The sequence below is a fragment of the Pelobates fuscus genome, chromosome 3 (genome assembly GCF_036172605.1).
Source record: "Pelobates fuscus isolate aPelFus1 chromosome 3, aPelFus1.pri, whole genome shotgun sequence".
In the NCBI taxonomy this organism is placed as follows: domain Eukaryota; kingdom Metazoa; phylum Chordata; class Amphibia; order Anura; family Pelobatidae; genus Pelobates; species Pelobates fuscus.
This window is the reverse complement of record NC_086319.1, coordinates 317,754,117-317,776,829: the sequence shown is the minus strand read 5'-3', so window position 1 is coordinate 317,776,829 and position 22,713 is coordinate 317,754,117. Positions and strand designations below refer to the sequence as shown.

Genomic DNA, 22,713 nt, shown 5'->3' with positions numbered 1-22,713 from the left:
GTTTTTTTTTTTTGCGCTCAGGTTTTTTATTTTATTTTAAGTTCGACGGTTATGATGGCTTTTTATTTGGGCTTTTTTGGGGCTGAAAAATTAAGATTTTAGAAAAAAAAAGACGTCAAATGGTAAGTTAAATTTTTTTTTACAGGTTAGTTATTTTATTCCGCCGTCACTATTTGTAGGGTGGGGGGGGTATGTAGGGGATAGTTTGATTTGGGTGGGGGGGTGACTAGGGGCTTGGGACCCCTAGTCACCTTGATTGGGGAGGGGGGAGATTTTCATTTAGGGCCCCCACCCGCCGCTCAGGGGTGGAGGCCGGGGGGGGACAGTAGGTCCCTCCTTTATTGTTTTTTTAGGGCCCACCCACCATTCTAATCTAGGGCCCCCAGGACAGTAGCCCCCCCCCCAGGGGTCGGGGCCAGGGGGGAGGAGAGTAGGTCCCCCCCCTTATTGTTATTTAGGGGGCCCCCACCAGCCGTGCAGGGGGGGGGGGGGAGGTTATTAGTTTTTTTTTGTTGTTGTTTTTTTTACAGTGCTTACTAGACATGCCCCTACTCGCGGTATAGCGAGTAGGGGCATATTATTTACTAATACTAAGTAATCTTTACTTAGTATTAGTAAATGTGGCTGAAAGACCAATCTAGGTCTTTCAGCCTTTTAGTAGATAGCTCCCTGATACCGTGGCAATGAATAGGATCGGAGTTTCATTCATTCGAATGAAATTGCGATCCGAACAAAGTGCCAAATTGCGTTCTAAAAGAAACAAACATACTGTTCTCATTCAGTTAGAACGCAATTCGGCAGTTTCGTCTAAAATGACAGGAAGCATCGTGGGAACAGGGAGGAAAGGTAAGGATCATGGGAAAATTGCTCTGACCGGCGGAAATGAAGCACATTTTGCTCCTCTGCTGGTCAGAGCTGGTAAAGCGGAGGAATCCTCCATAAGGCAAAGAGTCCCCACTTTGTCTTATGATTTTAAAGAAAACTAAAGAAGACAGGAAGAAACGGAGAACAGATCCGGAGAGAGGGGGAGAAGGGGAAGAGATTGAGGAAAGATAAGTTCGGCATGACAGTGCCGCTTTAAGAGAGTGCTGAAGGTTGCCTATCCCTGACCTAAACTGTACAGAATATTACGTGAACTATCACTAACACAACTAACTGCAGCTGATCTAGACATTGGACCAAACAAGTGTACATGCCTGGAGTGCCCGTTTTCACATAGCTTTAGTTTTTCCAGAAAATATAGTCACATTTCTATTTGGAACAGATCATGCTGAACTTCTGGATGTTCCAACATTTCAAATATTAAACTTCACCATTTGGATTCTAAATATTCCGTAAGTTCTATATACAGTCTCAGTTCCAGGAAACTCTTTCCAGCATCGTTTAAAGCTATGGTCGACTAAAAACTAAAATAATGGGTCTGTTAGGTCGGGCCAAAATTGGGTCTTCACGCATTTCAGTGGGCTTCACTGGTTGGAGCAACAACATCATACTCATCCGGCCCCCAGGCAAAAACCTACAATAAGCTGTTTCTGGTAACATCTCTGCTTTTCCAGTAAAACCTCTAAACGATGTAGAAGTCTAATGCTTATTAATGCAAATACCCAAATGAATCCTGACACAGCTTAATATAACTTAAAAAAACAAACCTACACAAAAATACCCTAAACAACAGCACTTAAACAAGTTGTATAAATTCAACAGGATGGCAGCAGGAAGTGTTACTGTAATGGGAATATATTTTTTTAATGCATTTAATTTATTTGGCTCATTATAGATGGCATGAGGCCCAAACAAAAAAAAAAGAAAAAGCTTGAATGGTTGATTTAAATGGTAGGATTTCCTTTTTTTTTCTTTTGTCTTATGTATATGAGTCACAACTATTATACGTAAAACTATATTGTATACCTAATGTAATTCTTGCTGTATACAAAATGGATATACTTAGAAACCGACGGACGTTTCAAAGTAAACAAGTACAAAAAAGTATAAAGAAACGTGTTTGCTTTTTAGAATATTTAAAACAGTAGTTTCAAGAACCAGCAGAGATTATTTGTTTAAACATCTGCATATCTTTGGGTAGTGACTCAACTTGGCAAATCAAGGAGTCTACAGATATTTTATGTTCTGTTTTTTAGACATGAATTATTTTTAAACATAGCAAAACTATATATATATATATATATATATATATATACAAACACACGCACGTACACACAGGTAAACCAGCTTTACAAGCAGACATATATACACAAAAGTAAAGAATCTAAAATTTGTTTGGGTGAGGATAGTTCCCATTTCCCATTTGGAATAGAAACTAACTTTAAAGGTATTAATGACTATTCCATCTTATTACCATGTGTTCCTTTGTTGTATTAAGGAAGCACAAACTCAAGGAAAAATATAGATCGACTGCAAAGCAGATAAAAGACGATTTATTACTTATTGGGCACACAGATGCTTCACATGATGCATTCTGCATTTTCCAATGCAATCAAATTAATATGGTATGGAAATTATTTTAACTTGCATTTTAGGTATTGGCGTGACCCATGTTAAGTGACAACTGAGCGTAGATGTTTCAGTTCAACCCTTGTAAAACTGAGAGCCTCAGGGAACCACTCGTCCTTTACACACCTCTCTTACCTGCTGGGGGCCAGGCCTTAATGTACCCTGTACAGTGAACCACAGAATACTGTGCCTCTCCCTCCTTTACAGGTCCAAGTCCATTCCTGAAAAACATAAAAGAGTGCTCCACATGGGGGCAGGGATTCCACAATGACAAGGTATAGGACAGCAGGGTTACAAGGGCCAAAACCAAGTATGGTTTTAAGAAGACAAATAACAGAGAAAGAGAGAGAGACAGAGGTAAATGTGAAACTATTATGGTCTAGGACCCTTACCTGTACCTCTTCCGCATTGTGCTTAACCTGTTAAGAGGTAAGTGATCCAACGGGGCATTACCGCACCTATGGTAATTCAACAGAATTGTAATGAATTAGCAAATGGTAAGAGAAACAGAGAAATACATAAACATTAGAACAGCTAATATGTGTGTTAAATGTCTAATAATGAAGAGGAGAGTATCAGGGTCTAGAGGCCTTTTCTACTAATTAGTATTAATGCAGTATTGTAGTTTTGTGTGGTGGTGTTTAGCACTATGGACTCTATGCCCAGTTCTATGTATCCATTAACTATTCCAGGACCTTTAAATCGAAGTGTACCAGGCGTTTGCCAAGCATCATGTCCACATGACCAAAGCAGTGGAGTGGACAACCTCTGCAATACAGGTGTAAGCAAGGGAGCTTGTGCCCAATGTTCTACTAATATTCCAATATGCTCCTTCCATCGTATTCCTGATATGAATACAGCACTACGGTACTGTAACAATAAAGGTGGTTTGCACTACACTTGTGCCACAATTAGTTTTGTTTGATTCATCTGAATGAATTTCCTTTCAATCAATAACCGAACAAATCAAGTTGTACAAGTTTAACCGGTGAAGTCTTATTCATTAACTGAGACCTATTTATTGAATAAAATTCCACAGGTAAATGCTGGCAGGATCGATTTGTTCGGGATTGGATTGAAAGGAATTTTAGATTCAGACCTACAGAGTCTTGTCTACTCTAAGAGATATTACACAGAAACAAATCTTGAAGGTTTACTCTACTTTGAGTCAATCAACACACAAGAGTAAGCACAATGAAGATTGGTAAAAAAGAGACTGTTTAACATATGTGAAGTGCAAAATTCAGCATTAATTATTCACGGTACACTACAGGCACCTAGACCACTTTAGTTCATTGAAGTTGTCTGGGTACAGTGACCCTGTCTCCTTAACCCTGCAAGAGTATTTATTACAGTTTTTGAGAAATAATTATCTTGCAGGGTTAAGACTGTCTCTAGTGGCTGTCATATTTCTTGATGGTTAAGCTACTTTTGGACATCCAGCCTCAGTCAAATCCCCATGGGAGGGCCTAATGCGCTTGCGGCATTTGCTGTGCATGCACATTTACATCCCTGTCGGGTAACTTTGAAAATGACAGAGCACCGACCCAGCTGCCAAGGGAGATCGGTGCTGGAATCAGGTAAGTACAGTAAGGGTTTATTAACCCTTACACTGTGAGGTTGGGGGCCGTGAGGGGGGGCACGGGGAGCTATAGTGCTAGAAATACAACTCTGTATTCACAGCACTATAGTATCCCTTTAAAGAAGATTGCAACAAATGCACATGTCTACTTTCTGTCAACATTTTACAACTTGCCTCAGAGTAGTAACATTAATGAAAACATGATATCACTTGTCATTACTGCAGTTTTTTTTATACTTTATTATTTAAAACATTTCATAAAATGGTAGATATGGTATTGACAGAAGGAACAATACAATATCAAGGGCAAACTAATTTTAAACACACTTCACATTGGGCAGGTATTAAAAACAGGTTTAGTATAGTAGTACTATACAGCGGTGTATTTACCGTGAGGCTGACAAGGCATTTGCCTTGGGCGGCACTTTCAGGGGGCGGCACAAAAATCTACCTACCAATCGCCCTGGCAAATGCCTTGCCAGCCTCTTGTCCTAGGGGGCCCAGGAGCTGGCTGGCTGGCCATCTCAGGGCCCCCCGAGGCTGGCATGTACTGATGCAATGCAGTGATGCAGTGATGCAATGCAGTGATGTCGGAGCCTGAATATGGCGTCACTCCGGCCCCGGCATCACTAAGAGGCGCGCGAGGGTGCTGAACAGGAGGATCAGAGCTCCCTCGTCGCCCACCTCCACCACTCACCTGTCTGCCAGAACTCCCGACCGTCCGCCTGCCTGCCAAGCTGCAGCCAGCCCCACTGGACCACAGGGAAAAATCCACTCCAGCACTCCCAAAGGTAGGAGGTTGGTGGTTTGAAACTTATTTTTTTTAATTGTGAGTGTGTTAGTCTGTTGGTGAGTGTTAGTGTGTGTCGGTTGGTGAGTGTTAGTGTGTGTCTGTTAGTCAGTGTTCATGTGTGTCTGTTAGTCAGTGTTAGTGTGTCTGTTAGTGAGTGTGTTTGTTAGTGAGTGTTAGTGTGTCACTGTAAGTTAGCGTTAGTGTGTGTCTGTTAGTGTGTGTGTTAGTGAGTGTGTGTGTTAATGTCTGTTAGTGAGAGTGTGTGTGTGAGTTTTAGTGTGTCTGTTAGTGAGTGTGTCTGTTAGTGAGTGTTAGTGTGTGTCTGTTAGTGAGTGCTAGTGTGTGTGTGTCTGTAAGTGAGCATTAGTGTGTGTCTGTTAGTCAGTGTTAGTGTGTGTCTGTTATTCAGTGTTAGTGTGTGTCTGTTAGAGTGTGTGTTAGTCTGTCACTGAGAGTGTATATGTGTCTGTGAGTGTGTATGTGTGTTTGACAGTGACTGTATACGTGTTTGTCAGTGAGTGTGTATGTGTCTGTCGGTGAATGCTTATCTGTCAGTTAGTGTATATGTGTGTCTGTCGGTGAATGTGAGTGTGTGTGTAACTGTGAGTGTAACTGTGAATGAGTGAGTGTGCATGTCTGTGAATGTGTATGTTTCAGTGAAAGTGTGTGTTGGTTAAACAATGTGTGTGACAATGACTGTGTATCTGTATGGGTGTGTGTCTGTCATGAAGAGAAATTTGGAAAGGTGACTGAGTTTGGTCATGCCTAGGGCAGCACAAAACCAAAATACACCACTGGCACTATACATGTAAAAATAATACTTTTGCAGGCTTCTAAAACCAACTACGAGATACTGTAATTAACGCTAGGTGACTAATGCGTGAGATCACTCGAGAACACTTTTATGTGCACACTGTGCATTTGAATTGCCAGAGAACCCAACATTAGAACAACATAAACATCAAATCATGGGTCATAGCTTGCATGATCCACAGGCTGCCTGGCACTGGACAACCACTGACAACGTCCTGCAGAAGAGGGTACTGAAGATGGCTACATATAACGGCACACAGTATATAGCAGTTTAATTGATTCTAACATGCATAGGACATGAAAATAAAACCAAAAAATACATTACTCCCTCTTTAGCCAAGAACCACCATGCTGGATTCTTAGGAATGCACAGGAAGGTAATGTTTCTTTACGGTGACTTCATCTCTTTCTTTGCTGTCTTTAACAAATATCTTTGGTGCTGGGGGACATGCATCATCCTCATCAAATTTCTAAGTCTAATAAATTAGTGGAAAGCAACCATGACCAGTTTGTGCAGGAGCCAAAAACATAATTATTTTTATGACATTCTTTTCACGCACAATGGCTGGAATTCCAGTGGTTCGTGAAGACTTTTTTTTGTAGTAAAATAGAATCAGGAAAAATGCAGGGCTGCTTTTGCATGCCCTCCAACTTTAAATAGAATTTGTAGCCGTAGACAGGTAACCCTGTTATGATCCCACTTCCACTGCACAAAACAACATGTTAATCATACATTAATAACTTTGCCAGTTAGACACCTTAGCAGTCAATGTATCGGAGAAGATCGGTAATGATTATGATCTCTGGTGGAATACTACAGAAATAATGATAATCTACTCACATGATACTTTTCTCCACAAAGAGGTGTGAAAGGTGCATAGAGCAAGATATTACAAGGAAAAGTGACAGTGCCACTTGTGGGTTGTTGTTTTTTTTTTGTTTTTTTATCAGAACCCCCAATGTGACAAGTCCTCTTGTAAGGTGGCGGCCAGGGGAAGCGTAAGTAGGGAGATCTACTTACCTGAGGCTCTTCCTCCTTGATGCAACTACCTTCCTGCTCCCATCCTTCTTCACATCAACGCACACACAATACAATTAAACAGGCCTATGAAATATCTCACAAGATTGGATGATCTTCCAGAGATTATGTGGAACTTGATAGATGTCTAATTCTCATTATAGTACATCATGAAAGATGATGTCTGTTCTCATTAGTCGTTGCAGCCACTGACATTTTGCCAAGAAACAGGTGTGACATAAGATACATTAGTCCCTATTTTGTCTCATGTTTATCTTTTGATTGCTTTGGAATTTCAAAGAAATTCCAACATAGCTAACAAGAACTTTTCATAAAAGATCACTCTCATTCCAAGTGATTGAAAGTTGGGTCCAGCTGAAACTAAGTGACATTATAGGCACCAAAAAAACTTTGGCTTAATGAAGCAACTTTGGTATATAAATCATTACTCCCTGCACAATTCTCTGACATTTAAGAGTTAAATCCCTTTGTTTATACACCCCTAGCCACACCACTCTGCATGTGTCTTGCACAGACTTCCTAAACCTAGATATTTTAGGTTCCTTTATTAGACAGTTTGTTTAAGCTAGAATTTCTTATCCTCTGCTCTTTTAATATCCTCTTAAACCCTGCATAAGCCTGTTGTGTATGATTAAAGTTCAATTTACATGAGATAAAAACTTCTAAAGCAAGTTAATGTCTGACTGATTTTTTTCCCCATGCAGGCTCTGTGAGTCACAGCCAAGGAAGGTATGGATAGGGTTGCATAAACAGCAACAAAGTGATTGAGCATCTCAGTGGCAGAGAATCGAACAGTGAAACAACAGTGGCGTGATTTATAGGTTTCACTGCTCAGTTCTCTGCCAAACTGCTAAAGTTGTTTTGATGCCTATAGTATGCATTTAAACCAGTGATCCTCAAATTTCATATGCCTTTCTAAAACGTTTTCTTACGTCTCATAGTAACAAACTGCACACCAGCATCAGGATTACCTCATCCTACAAATGAATGACCGTCTGGATCCCATACACATACGCATAGAAGACTGTTGTCCTTCTTTTTTCACAGTGCCTGTTTTCAAATCCAAAATCCGACCTAAACACAGGAAAATCAAAGGGCATTTTAGTGTATCATACTGTTTTAAATAAAGTCTACTGCCTGCCACCATAATGTAAACAATTCCCTTTAAGGATTAAACTGATAGTGACAGTTCCTACACATACTGGGGCAAGGAGTGAAGCAGAGGTAAGTACAAACCAGATGTACTTTTGCAGCATTTCTGGGGGTGGGTGATGTTAGAATTGCATGATACTGCCTGTGTCATTGCATTATAGAAAGTGTGGAATACAATGTGAATGTGAAAAAAGAAATAAACAAACTGAGAAAAAAATAGTTCTAGTTGGCTTCTGGGCTACGTAAATTTTGAGAAGTGACAGTCACACATTTTATAATAACACAAAAGTAAAATAAATCTATTAACATCAGAGCATACAAACAGAATAACAGATTCCACAAAAATATGCCTCGGTAGATGAAAATATGTAAATGTTTAGAAAGACGTGCTAAGTGCAACCATGTGCAATGAAACTGAAACAAACGGAATTGAGCAGAAAATGTTTGCATTTTTGTTGCTCCTCGTCAGAGAGATGCAGATTTCTGGGGGTTGGGGAGGGTTTAAAGTTATGAGATTTAGACACAAAAAAAGAGAGCATAAAAAGATGGATAGTAGAATAAAAGAATAAAACAAATTAGGGTCAAGAGTAAAAACAGAATTATGACAAATAGAATATATTTTAAGAAAACATTTAGAGCAAGTGTTTCATAAAAGGTTCAGAGAGAACAATAATTTCTCCGTGCTGTAAAGGTGATTTTCCAAAACAGAACAGTAGCTACGCTTCGTTCTTCGCCTGTAAACCACATCCATACATAGGATGAGCCACTGAACAAAAGCATGCCTGCGAGAACTTTCAAAGGATAACTGATGAAGGTGTGCACAAACACAGGACAGAAGTAACAGGACAATAACAGGTTTCAGATATTGAGCAGGGAGGAACCAAAAGTAGGGAGTCTCAGAACAAATGAATTATATGAATAGTCCTAGTGCCGTGTGTGTCATGTGACAATCACTGTGTACAGAACATCAATAATGTCATCACTAAGTGATGCCAGAGTTTCTTTATTGCTGACCTGAGCCCACATATCCTGCCAGGAGAGAGAACAGGTGAGTGTGAGAGAGAGAGTTAGAGCTACTGAGGAAGAAGTTGGAGCATGATAAAGGGCTGTAAAAGGAGCATGGGTTATTTAAAAGGCTCACACTATATTATCCGAGTTGAAAATAAGATTTGTGATTTTATTTCAGCTGTAAAGATCTCTTAATACACATACTATGTTATAATTAGTTATGCTTAAAATCATGCAAGTAAAAAAGCATTTTTATTATTAAACTCCTGTGAGTGCCAACGTGAGTTCCCTTTTTTATATATCTTGATAACAGTCTTGTTGCTGGAGTGGTGCTGTTAGGGCTGGTTGGCTGAAGGTACTGTTCCTTTAAAACAAGTTGACCTGCAAGGCCTGAGGAAACACAGAGCTGCCAAAACAAAGCTGTGACCAAGAACTAAGAAATACATCACATATAGTTAGAGATATTGTAGAAATTATCTCTCTCCAATTTATGCTGTTTTATACGCTATCTTTGCTATGTGCCACCTGATACTACCTGTATTATTTTACTGCATTTACTGTATTTTTTATTGAAAAACTAATAAAAACGTAAACATGGAAAAATAAATGATCGCTCTCACTTTTCCTCTCTATGTATATCATTAGAATTTGATAGACGACTTGTATCCATTTGAATTGCCAAGCAAGTCAATATGGCTGACATGTAGAACTAAGCATTTATTTGGTTGACTTTTACCTCTCGGACATAGAACACACATGAGGCAGTGCACAGTTCCCCCTTTCTGTCATTAATATTGAGTCATCTTGTATAAATCTTATTAGTTATCCCTCACACTGCCTATATCTGCAAAGGGTGGTAAGAAAAACAGTATTGTCCAGTCCCACCCTTTCCTTTTCACAAATTTCCAGTGAAGTGAATTTTAGCAGATTGCAATCATTCTCGATGCAGAGTCAGCAATATACAAAATAACACGAGGTGTGTGAGGGATGTTCACAAATGTGACGCAAGTAGCAGAAAAACAGACGTTAATGCATAGGTTGCCAATTTAATTCTGTCAACTTGAAATTTATTTTAGGATGGGGTCTCCCCTTTCCTGTCAACATGGAGGGTGGGGATTCATAAGCAACAGGATCTTTTAAAAAAAATCAAAATGCTTATTTAGATTTAGGCCACAGATTAATCAAATAGCAGGTAGACTGCATTTGTCTATTAAAATTGTTTCTTTTTTCTTTATTTTTTGATATTTTTAAACATCAAAGCTTCAAAAGTTCTAAATATTAATGTACACATTTTTGTTTACAGAAATAGATACATCTTGATGTTTACGTGGAAAACACTTAAAAGCTAGGTGACCAATTCAGCTCTCATAGTTGTTTTCGCTGTGTCTGGCAATAATCTTTCTGGTCTAGTCCCGTGGGGCTCTGAATATGCACAATATTGCACTTCCCGCATCCCATTTATTGCTTCTCTAACACTTTTCTTTCTTGCTCCTAGGGAACTGTCACGTCTGACTTCATTTGGACTTTCAGTAGCAGAAGACATATAATATTTCAGCTACACATTTTGTTAATTAATCAGGTTATAAAACCAAGACACTGTGACATGTGGCTGTTGCGAGCGTGTGCCAACGCTTTTCCCGTTATGCGTGCTTCATGTCAGGAGAACACGTGTCGAGTACAGCTGTGTTCAATTGTGGAAGTTCAGGGGACAGTCACTTTCAGATTATATTTTGAGGGACAATTCTATTCAACCAATATACCAGGAGTAAAAAATATGCTCTGCACAGAATGGTTCTGCTAAGAGTATTGTGCAAAAGCTGTCCAACTCTAAGATTCTACCTGTCAGCAGCTTAATTCCTGGACTAAGCTAACTGCTATTTTAACAACATCTGGCATGTTTGTAGTCACTGGTGCCTTCTTAATCAATAAATCCCGGAGCACATTACAAATCACAGTCCTCTTGGTGACAGTTAGTAACAGATAATATCAAGCAACCACATTCTACTGACTACAAATCATAGCATGCACTTTCAATGTATCAATAGGAGCAGTTAATCAGTGACCTGGACTTGTCACCATTAGCATTACCTTCCAGAAACATATCATATTGTATTTTTCTAATTTGGATATATTATTTACTACTTATATAACTTACTAGATATGCCCTAGTTACTAGTTAAGAAATGTTGTTATTTACTTAACTCCACTTTTTGCCTTCTTCTGCTATTGTTTGCAAATATTGCATAACCAATTACTGTCTTGTCCTGAGTTAACCTCACATTGGAGGATGCCAAGAGACAATTTTACAACAAAGGGGATAAAATAAAATGAATGGGGAGGATATTAACCAGATAAACTGGCTACCTATGGAATTGGAAGCAGTTGTGATTAGAAATATGTATTCCGGACATCCCTTTGGCACCCCCCTCCATCACTAAGCCCTCCTCCCCCCACCCCGAAGCAGATAAAGGGTTCAAAAAAACCTGTATTAATTAATTCAATTGGAGTGCTGATGTCCCTCGGCACTGGGTTGCTCCAATAGGGGGACCTAATGTGAATGCGAGGCAAGCGTTGCGAGCAAGTTAGGCCTTCCCCATAGAAATGAATTGACTCAAAGCTTTCCTATAGAGATTTCACTGGTGCTGGATGTCCTTTTGCAGAGTGTGAGGATGTCCAGTGTCATTTAGTGGATCCAGAGTCCGGTATACTCCCGGATGCACCTCTAGTAGCTATCTGGTAGACAGCCATTAGATGCTGACTTAGTACTGCAATGTAAATGTTTCTCAAAAATTAGGGGGGACAGGGCCTGCATCCAGACCACTTCAATGAGTTTAAAGGGACTCTCCAGTGCCAGGAAAAAATATCAGTTTTCCTGGCACTGCAGGACCCTGCAGTGCCCCCTCATTGATTTAAAACCCGATATCCCTTGGCGCTGGGTCAGGCTCCGCCCACGCTCCACGTGTTATTCAATGCTTTCCTATGGGGATTATGGCGACGCTGGAGGTCCTCATGCATAGCATGAGGACTTCCAACGTCATTTAAAACACTTTTCGTGTTCTAAGAACACGGAAGTCCCTCTAATGGCTATCTGATAGACAGCCACTAGAGCAGGACTTAACCCTGCAAGGTAAATTTTGCAGTTTATAAAAACTGCAATAATTACACTTGCAAGGTTAAGGGTGGTGGGAGTTGGCACCCAGACCACTCCAATGGGCAGAAGTGGTGTGGGTGCCTGGAGTGTCCCTTTAAGTGGTCTAGCTGCATATAGTGTCCCTTTAAGTTTTTTTTGTTTTTTTTACATTTTAATAATAAATTGAACTCTACCTGCGTCTGCATGGTTAGCCACTGAGAAGCATTGGAAAACCATGGGCTCATGTGAGATTGAGGCTCTAGCACAGATGAGAAGCCTCCAATTGGTGTATTCCCCAGCACAGAATGAAAGTACTTTTTTTTTTTTACTTATACCCCCCTCCCCACCCAAAAAAAAAAAAACATGCAAAAAAAAATACATAAATAAAAAAATTTGAAACAAAAATGTTAATGGAGTGTTCCTTTAACCCCTTAAGGACACAACTTCAGAAATAAAAGGGAATCATGATGGAATATTGCGGCCATGTGTCCTAAGGGGTTAATAAGCCTTTACTAACAACAGTAACAATAAACATGTTTTAAATGAAAAGTAAAGGATTACTAGCAACATGACATATCCAAGTTTATTTTATAATTAAGTACAAAAAAAGTATATTTTATAATTTTAAGGCTCTTCACGGAAAACATTCTGAATAACTGGAACTATGATGTAAAAAAATCCAACCACCCTCCTCCCCCAAACATCTTCTTGGCAAGAAATAAAACAAGAAAAGCCAGATTTGAGAGGAATAGTCTGACCACTAAAATTAAAGGTATTTGCAGAAAAGTGCAGGATGGCAGCTGTAAATAACAGTATTTTATTATTACGCATCATTTATGTACAAACTATTTTGAAATATTGGAACGGTTTATAAGAAATCGCCAAGGAAATCTGAAAGCCAGACGAGGGCACAGGAAAAACAACAAGGAAACCAGAGGCTACTTGGCAGGTGTTTGATAGCTCTCCAAAAAAAAATTGTAAAAAGCAGAATTTAAAAGGAAGACTCTCGCCACTAACAAATATTATGTGGCAATGACAACTACACATTGCCAGATATATTTATTACAGTGAGAATTGCCAGGAATTCAAAGTGAATTTCAAATTCAAATTCAAGGCCAAAGTAGCCAAACCGAGCACATAGTTGACTAGGGGAAATTTGGCTACTTTGGCCTAAATTTTGAAATCCACTTTGAATTTCCAACAATTCTCGATTTAGTAGATAACAGTGCATGAGTCCTGAATAATGAATGTGCTGTAATGGTACAGATCATATGGCTTAGAGGAGACCAAGCGAGAAGGTAAAGTGATAGTCTAACAGGCATATCCACTAAAGTGTGATCCAGAGGATATTTACCGACACCCATCCGACACATAAACAATGGATTGCACTTGATAAAGGACATCTGCGGCTCTCACTCCTCACAGCAGTGTGGAACTCGAAAAGACCTGCACAAGTGGAGCTGGACCCGACTTCTACAGTGGCAACACGCTGAAGACATGGGATAGCATCAGAGGAGCTACACATTTAGCCCACTGATCCAGCTCCAACACAATCCTCAAATAGGGGGTGGGCTACCACCCCAATCGTAGGATTTCCTCGGCGGGGGTGATTCTCTTCCTATCCGAAAGCTATTAAAAAACACGGGCATGATGACGATGCTGGAGCTGACTGGAGGCAACCCTCCATCTAGCCTGCAAACATTCCGATACACGCAGGCCAAAACTTTTTACCAGAAGTTACCGAATAAAGACACACTACATCGTGACCTTACATGGTTTGAAAGTCTATGTGATGGCAAAACCAACCTACACAAGACTGTGTCCCTTATTTACCGACACCTCCTGGTGGGACACCTGGAAAGCAATGACACTTTCCGCCGGCGATGGGAGCGTATCCTAGATAAATCTATCATTGAGGCTCAGTGGGAGAAGATACTCATACTCCTCCACAAAGGATCCCCTAGCTCCAAATATCAAGAATCCAATTATGAATTCCTGTCGTTCTGGTACAGGACGACCGACAGCTTACATAGAATTTTCCTGGCTGTACCGAACGTTTGCTGGAGATGTGGAGAGGTACCGGGAACGATAACACACATATGGTGGGAATGCCATTGTACCATTCTGGGAAGATGTGAAACTAAGGATAGAGGCGACAATCCTTGGCGATATGGGATGTTTCGTTCAATGTCCTTTGAACTTCCTCAGGGGCAGAACCAGGAGACATAAAATAAGAAATAAACAAACTTTGTACACTAGACAGCATCCCTACGCGTTTCGTTCAATGTCCTTGAAGTTCAAAGGACATTGAACAAAAACGCGTAGGGCTGCTGTTTAGTGTACAGAGTTTGTTTGTTTATTTATTTTATGTCTCCTGGTTTTCCTGTTCCTGGTATCCTGTGACCGGAATACTTATTCTGATGTGCTTATTTGGCACTTTCATCTTGTAAGTGTGCCTTTTTATTAAAAAGTGTAATTTTATAAAGATACTCTGCACTATTATTTTCTTTTTTCCCTTCTATATTTACCATGATGCTCAACAAGTCCTTAAGCTACTATAATTTGATGATATGCCTACAATCAATATTGGTTTGTGAGTTTGACTAATTTTCAATTTATTCACTCGCATTTTTCTCAACATTATTGAACTATGTTTTTCTCTGTTATCATTGTATAGTAGATTACCTTTGGGTATTTTTTCAAGATTTTACCACCGCCTCCAGCTAAGACATGGGAGCTGGAACTCTAAATTTATGGACCGATGGCTAGCAGATACTCTGCACACTTACTGATGCATTATGCGTATATTGATTGCGCTAAATTGATTAGGTGGTACCTATTGGGTTTTGTCGGATAGAATATGTGCAACGAAATGGCCTTCCGATACCAAATGTCATTTCCGATGCCCCCTTGGTCCCTATACAGTTACAATGTACTTTTCGCCAATTCCAGGCTCATACGATAGACTTATAAACAGAGGAATAACACTGTGTAACTCGATTGTACGGATACTGATATTCGGACCTGCATGTCCAGATTGCTTGACATATCTTTATCGCTTGTATTATCTCATGTTTGCAATGCTCAATAAAAAAGCTTTTGAAATAAAATTAAAATAAAAGAAGAAGCAAGCATGTTACCCATGAGTAAAAGGAGCACTATAGGACAGGAACACAAACCTATATTTCTGACCCTATAGTGTTAAAACCAACATCTAGCCTCCTGATCCCCCCTCTTGCCACCCTTAATATAGTAAAATCTTACTTGTATTCGAGTCTGAAGCAACTGGCTTTGCTCCTGTTTGCCTGTGAACTGCCCATGTCTGCTGACATCATCACAAGTGGTGGTCTGGGCCAATCACAATACATCCCCATAGGATTGTCTGAGACTGTCAAGGAGGTAGATCGGGGCAGAACCAGCACAAGTCAAACACAGCCCTGGCCAATCAGCATCTTCTCATAGAGATTAATTGAATCAATGAATCTCTGTGAGCAAAGTTTAGTGTCTGCATGCAGAGGGTGGACACACTGAATGTTGTGATGCACACTAGGCAGGACTGCTTAAGGAAGCAGCTTTAGCAGCCATCTGAGGAGTGGCCAGTGAAGTTATCACTAGGCTGTACTGTAAACACTGCATATACTCTGAAAAGACAGTGTTTACAGCAAAAAGCCTGAAGGTAATGATTCTACTCACCAGAACAAATTCAATAAGCTGTAGTTGTTCTGGTGACTATATTGTCCCTTTAAATGTCCAATGTTGTTTATTTACACTACCAAATGGCATATAAAGTGAGTGAAATTTTCACTTGCTTATTTTAACCAAGCAATCATAACATGTATCATTTAAATGCCAAGTTTCCATTTCTCAATTTGTAAATAATAAAATCTACACTTTTTCAAGTGCTGAAGAAAGTATGGGTATTCTGACAATATGGTGAGAATCATTAAAGAAATATTAAAATATTAATATTTATGTTGCGGTAACATATACTGTGGCGCTGCCTACTGAATAAACAAAACATACAGCAATCTGCAATACAACAAGTTTTACTTGCAGGAGAAAGATGTGATGAGGGTCATGTCCTAATAAGCCTGCAGGGACAAAGGTTTAAAAATAATCAGGAATCAGGAATCAGGAAGTATTACTTTACTGAGAGGGTAGTGGATGCATGGAATAGCCTTCCAGCTGAAGTGGTAGAGGTTAACACAGTAAAGGAGTTTAAGCATGCGTGGGATAGGCATAAGGCTATCCTAACTATAGGATAATGCCAGGGACTAATGAAAGTATTTAGAAAACTGGGCAGACTAGATGGGCCGAATGGTTCTTATCTGCCGTCACATTCTATGTTTCTATGTTTCTATGTTTCTGCAGTCTGAGGGGTGTGGGGTAAAAATAATGCAAAAGGGGGGAAAAAATGAAAAAACGTCGGAGCCTAACTACGAAGCGGAGAAGTCGCATGGCGCTGAAGCTCCAGCGATATAAGCATAATTTAGACTATCGCAGACCAATACACCACCTCCAGATCACCACAGGTGCCGGTGAGAGGCAGCGGAACCGACATGGGGCGGAAATCAAAAAAAGTAAAGCCCGACCAGCCGAGACAGAACCAAGATATCGGGGCCATGTGGAGACAGGCCTATGAAACAACAAGGCCCAAGATAGCCGACCACATTGATACGTACTCCGACTTCTCGGATGATTTCTACCAGAGGAGGACATGCCTGACAACACGCACTTAGCTATAGCGGGGGCCAAGCCTCCAGACCCGGACAGCGCACCGGTAACCACGTCAGTGCTCAAAACCCTGTTGGCCGGCCTCCAGACCACGCTACATTCGGACATGGCCGCCCTCCGCACGGAGCTTCAGGGAATAACGGGAAGGCTGGGAACCCTGGAGGATACCTCCGCGGCGCGAGAAGCGCACATCACCGCTATGCAGGCGGAGATCAAAGACTTACAGCACAAAAATGCAGAATATGACCGAAGGTTCGCCGCCGCAAAAGAAGAGCGCAGAGCGGCTAATATAAAGGTACGGGGGCTGCCGGAAGATATACCAGCAGAAGAGCTGCCACATTATGTACGCAGACTCCTAACGGAATTACTTACGCCGAAACAGGCCAAAGCCATCCACATTGAAACCTTATTCAGGGTCCCGAAACCGTCTAGAGCCCCAGCCAATGCAACCCGCGACCTTATAGTTTGCTTCCACCAACGCAAGGACAAGGCCGCAATCCAGGCAGCAATTAAGAACAGAGCTCAAGTCACGTTCGAAGGACACGCCTTAACATTCTTTGCGGATTTAACAGGCGGCACACTGGCATGGAGAGGGTCGCTAATGCCCTTCACTGCCCTCCTCAGGCAACAAGATATAACATATAGATGGCGCCTCGATCGATCACTCATAGTCCTGAAGGGAGAAGACAAACATGTGCTGCACTCGCTACAAGGTGCAAGAGATCTGCTACACACTTTAGGACTACCCCAAGATGCTCTCCAGGAGAACACAAGCCAGCAACCCAGATGGGACCCAGAACGAGCCAAAATCTTTGTTCCAAGACGACCCAGGCAGCCCCCCTCCGAGGCGACAGGCACCTGAGAAGCCTCCGGAGACCCTCAGGCTGCAGACAGCACCGGTCGGGACTATATATCACTCAGCCGCAACTTCGTGGCACCACGACTCAATGTTAATCATTATTGTTTCTCACCAGTTAAATTTATTGTTGTTTTATTATTGTTTTATTGATGCACACAATAGCTCTATACGGCGAGCGCCACACCGATAACTCTCCTATCCCACAGCTCAACACGCTCAGAGCTCCTTCCCTCCCTCCCCCCCCGGCCCTGGGTAGCCGCGGTGGAGCGAGCGAAGAGGCAGCGTACAAGTACAACAACCCATACACAGCAGATAGGCACATGCCTAGTTGTCATTAGGATGTACCCTGAAACAATGTACGCCCATGGACATCCTCTGTACTATCGCATAGTCCTACATGTAATTTGCTGCGCCCGTAAGCTAATATGCAAGTTAACCTTACATATGTACCCTGCAAATGCCCACAAATACACGCTCAGAGTACCAAGGTTCCTAACAAATCTCGCAGATGCAGCAATGCTTCGCCCACTACACCTGACACACGCATGTTTTATTTATGCTATTGTTATATCTCTACTTTTTATCATTTCAAAACAAAAAACAATGTGCATATGTCCTTACAATACCCCACTGTTATAATTGTACCTGATATAAGCGAATAGAATGCCTTTGGGGCACCATTCACATGCCTGTTACGCATCCATGCACGGAAAAATAAAGAATTAAAAAAAAAAAAAATGAAAAAACATTTGTGTATTCAGGGGAAAACAGACTACTGAATAGTGGCTGCTGTTGTACAAAAGTCAGGATAAGTGTATGTTGTGTATGTGTTGATATTGGCATCTTATGGCATTTTGGGACAGTGTGACAACCCAAAAACAAAATACAGCAGCTTCACTCGGGTAACTATGTAAAAAGTAGCTCTGAAGTGGTTGTAGCAGAGGGCACATTCCTTGCTACTTCTGGTCCTACAAAGCATCCCCATCACAGTATCACATATAGGTAGAACCACAGTGAACACAGTAATCTCTCTATCTCTAAAACACATAAGATGGTAAAGAGACGCATTTTACAATCTGTCAATGGGGAGCACAATTTAATATGGTAGTCATTTACAACAAAGAGACCAACAATGAACACACAAAGAACACTACTATTTGACTGTACAAGCATCCAGCTGATAAGGAATGTTGCCTTGCCCTTGCAGGAAAATTGAGGATTTTTTTATCTCCAAGTTAAAAAAGAAAAATAAACTTTTATTTTTTTTTTTTTAAATGTCTGTCCGCTCGGAAACATTAAAACGAAAATAAAACAAACGAGTGAAAAGTTGCTGAACTCTATAAACATTTTTAAGTACTATCAAACGGGGGAAGCAAAACAAGGGAGGGTGAACAAATATTTTTATCTGAAGAGAAGCAGAATTAGATCCAGCAAAACATCTGCCATAACAAACTGCAGGAAGAAGCCATGTAACTCTAAACCTGGACTGTTCTGAACTGTCAGGAACTCTCTACTGCCAGAGCCCTGTAGTGCACTGTAGGAAGCAAGCAGTGTGGATGGAGTGCTCTCCCTGGTATGGCCTTCTCCTCTATGCCCATATATTAAGAATCCTGCCTCTTTCTCAGCATGAAACAACAACAGGTGTTTAATATGCTCACGGAGCCATTATAAGCAGCAGGTAACGGAAATGATTACTGGACAGGAACCAAAAGATAATACTTTTAAGGCTATTATCGTGTTTTATTTGTAGACTCTACGGAACATGTGAATGATTAAAAACAGACTCGGAGTATAATGAAGACTAATTTGCATCCATTGTGCAGTATTGTATAGCTATGGGATAGTATAAATTGTGTATTATGTATAATTCACTGGGATTCCAAAACTAGATTAAGAACTATTAGGAGATATAGTTAGTATCACAGCAGCCATAACACAGTGTTCTTTTAATAAGTAGGCTTGAATTCTCAGGTGTCAAAATAGTTAAAGGACCACTCTAGGCACCCAGACCACTTCAGCTTAATGAAGTGGTCTGGGTGCCAGGTCCAGCTATGGTTAACCCATTTTTTCATAAACATAGCAGTTTCAGAGAAACTGCTATGTTTGTGAATGGGTTAAGCCTTCCCCTATTTCCTCTAGTGGCTGTCTCATTGACAGTCGCTAGAGGCGCTTGCGTGATTCTCACTGTGATTTTCACAGTGAGAGCACGCAAGCGTCCATAGGAAAGCATTATGAATGCTTTCCTATGTGACCGGCTGAATGCGCGCGCAGCTCGTGCCGCGCGTGCGCATTCAGCAGACAGGGAGGAGAAGAGGAGGATCGGAGGAGGAGAGCTCTCCGCCCACCGCTGGAAAAAGGTACGTTTTAAACACTTACCCCTTTCCAGAGCCCGGCGGGAGGGGGTCCCTGAGGGTGGGGGCACCCACAGGGCACTCTAGTGCCAGGAAAACGAGTATGTTTTCCTGGCACTGCAGTGGTCCTTTAAGATTTATAGTCACAAATGCATTTGTTTAAAGGTGTCTTAAAAGGGAGGAATGCAATGAGCCATTACATTCCCTGTGATGTATCTCAGTGTATCCTGTTAAAGCAGAGGTGGATATGATATGTTTGTATGAACTAAAGACTGATCGCTGTGGCCTTGGCACAGTGTATATAGTTACTGTCTGAATTTTTGTATCAAATTCTGTATGCCCCAAGCTAAATTAATGAAACCTAAGGTTTAATTCTTAAATAAAATGTGATAGGTTAGACATATTAAAAGGACACTCAAATGTGAGGAAGGCTGAACTTGATGGATGCAAGTCTCTTTTCAGCTATGTAATTCTGTAACTCCAAAAACGATAACCACTACTGCCTTTAATTCCCATGCATACTCTTGCGTATTAGTCATTACTAGGGGTTTCAGAGCGCCACGCTTTTCTATTTTCCCACTGTCATCACATCTAGCCTCCTCATTTAGGTGTCCAAATATTTCCAGAGCAAGGGTAGGTACAGGCTTCTCCCACCATTCAAATCAATCACCCTAACTTGTGTGAGCAGTTCTATGAGGGCACATGCACGCCACACAGTCCTCAGAAATCTTTGTGTGCAGAGTCAGATAGTGAGGCGAACTATGCTGTGCGAGAGTGTACTTACAGTACAGCTCCACAGCTCCAGCTGGTAAAGGGCTTTGATGTGAACAGTGTGAGCAGGAAGTGCATTATGACACAGCACACATACTTGGATGGATGAACTGAGAAGCTGGATTTTCCCATAAGGCATAACTGGGAAGAGTGATGGATGTAACTATGACAATGTAGCTTCACATGAAAATGTAAGAATATGCATGAGATCTGTGGCGGACCGCCGGGCACCCCAACTGGGTGCCTCCGCCAATCGCTGCTCCCTAGTTCTTACCGAGTACCACAAGCACCGCATCAGACACCATCAGCACTGTAGTCCCCACTTCCAGCATTACAGCTTGGCTGGGGTCTCGCTGTCCTCCACCCACCCTGGACCGAAGACCAGGATCCAGCTTTCAGTGGGTAGACCTCTCATCCAAGATAGTGTAGCAATATGCTCTTAAAAGAGCAAGTGATTATAATCCCAGTGGAGGATAGTGATATAGCAATCCCCAGAGTGATACAGCCGTTCCCCCCACACATGAGATGAGACTCTATGTTGAGGGTAAGCAGGAAGTAGTTTATTGGCAGCCACAACTGGCCTTATATGCAGGTCCCCATGCAAGGGGCACTGCACTCCTTTGGACCTGGACCTGAGAGTAGACTACAGTAAAAACACACAATTACATTGGCTCTAAGGTCCAGGACACTCCCACATAAAACAATATAATCCCTCCACTGTGCCTGAGAGATAATTGAGTCAGGCATTGTATTAAATTCAATTATCTCCAGGCACAGAAAACATAAATTTTTACAAAACCCCAAAAATACCTTTAAACACACAAAACCCCTACAAAAGTTACATCCCATGATAGCCCCGAACTGGGTGACCAATATATCTAAAAATAAGGGGTTCGGGAATTTCCTGGAAGTCATAATTTGACCTACCGCACGCATGGTCCCATGCCCAAAACAGTTCCAGAGCATCAGGGCTTGCGGTCGGTCTAGTTCAGTAGTTTAAAAACCGAACAAACTACCAAACATAGTCAATGTTCTTACCCTGGACCTTGTTCGTGGGAACGTTTCCACCGAACAGTTTAGTAATATACTGCAGAGATGTAAATTGTCTGTGAGAAAACACACAAGAGGGAACTTACTCTCTGTTCACTAATTGTGCAACTTTTTGTCTCACTTTAGTGAATAACCCTGTAAAAAGTGAATTGTGATGACAATATCTAGGTCTAATTAGCCAAACTGGAAAAATATCTTATTCTACTCTTTTTCCAAAATCAGCTACTTTGGCACAGATATTGCAATTTCCTTACCAATTTTAGACCTTTTGGTATTCTGGCCTACTCATTTAGAATGGATATTTTTGGAATTGAAATTCAAGAGTGCTTAGAAGAAATCCTCAGTAAAATACCTGCAATCTGTAAATAAATGTCTCAGGGTACCTCATGATATCACTGTGACAAAGTGATGGAGTTTCAGTGAAATTGGAACGCAATCAGAAGATATACGAGAGACAAAGGAGGGACTTACTTTCTCTGATGTAAGTAACCGTTTACAGTGAAATGTGGAAAAGAACAAAGCTCCAAGCAGCTTCTACTGTCACATCTTGCCATTTCCCATCAGTCAACATTAGGAATGGCGGATATGATAAAGCATTGTTTTTGACTGAAGAGGGATAAATACCTATAACACATGGTTTTGCATGAACAAGATCATCTATGGAGGATTCAGTGATCGCAAAGGACATTCTATAGGCCCTGTTTCCCATAGTTTTGTGTTTGCTTACTGGGAACATTTGTGAAATAGGCTCCTGGCTTGTGAAGCCACCAGGAGCTGAAGATGAAACGGTTTAGGTAATATCTCCCACCTCACATCCAAGAGCCACTGTAAAAGCAGACATGCCACCTGATGTGGTGGATGAGGGATGGTGTTTTTGCAAAAAATAGAAAATAATAATTAATTAAATAAATTAATGTTAA

At 41.0% G+C, this 22,713-nt stretch overlaps 1 protein-coding gene across 3 annotated transcripts in view; it reads right to left on the bottom strand.

The window, feature by feature from the left end:
• ARNT2 (aryl hydrocarbon receptor nuclear translocator 2) overlaps nt 1-22,713 on the bottom strand; it is an 86,656-nt gene that overhangs the window by 29,054 nt on the left and 34,889 nt on the right. For 2 of the 3 annotated variants that reach the window (XM_063448902.1, XM_063448903.1), the window contains exons 7-9: nt 7,710-7,812; nt 2,904-2,969; nt 2,638-2,732 (exon numbers count right to left, since the gene is read on the bottom strand). In XM_063448902.1, coding sequence (XP_063304972.1) covers nt 2,638-2,732; nt 2,904-2,969; nt 7,710-7,812 — 264 coding nt within the window. The remainder of the gene's footprint in view (nt 1-2,637; nt 2,733-2,903; nt 2,970-7,709; nt 7,813-22,713) is intronic. The other variant, XM_063448904.1, reaches the window with a different exon arrangement.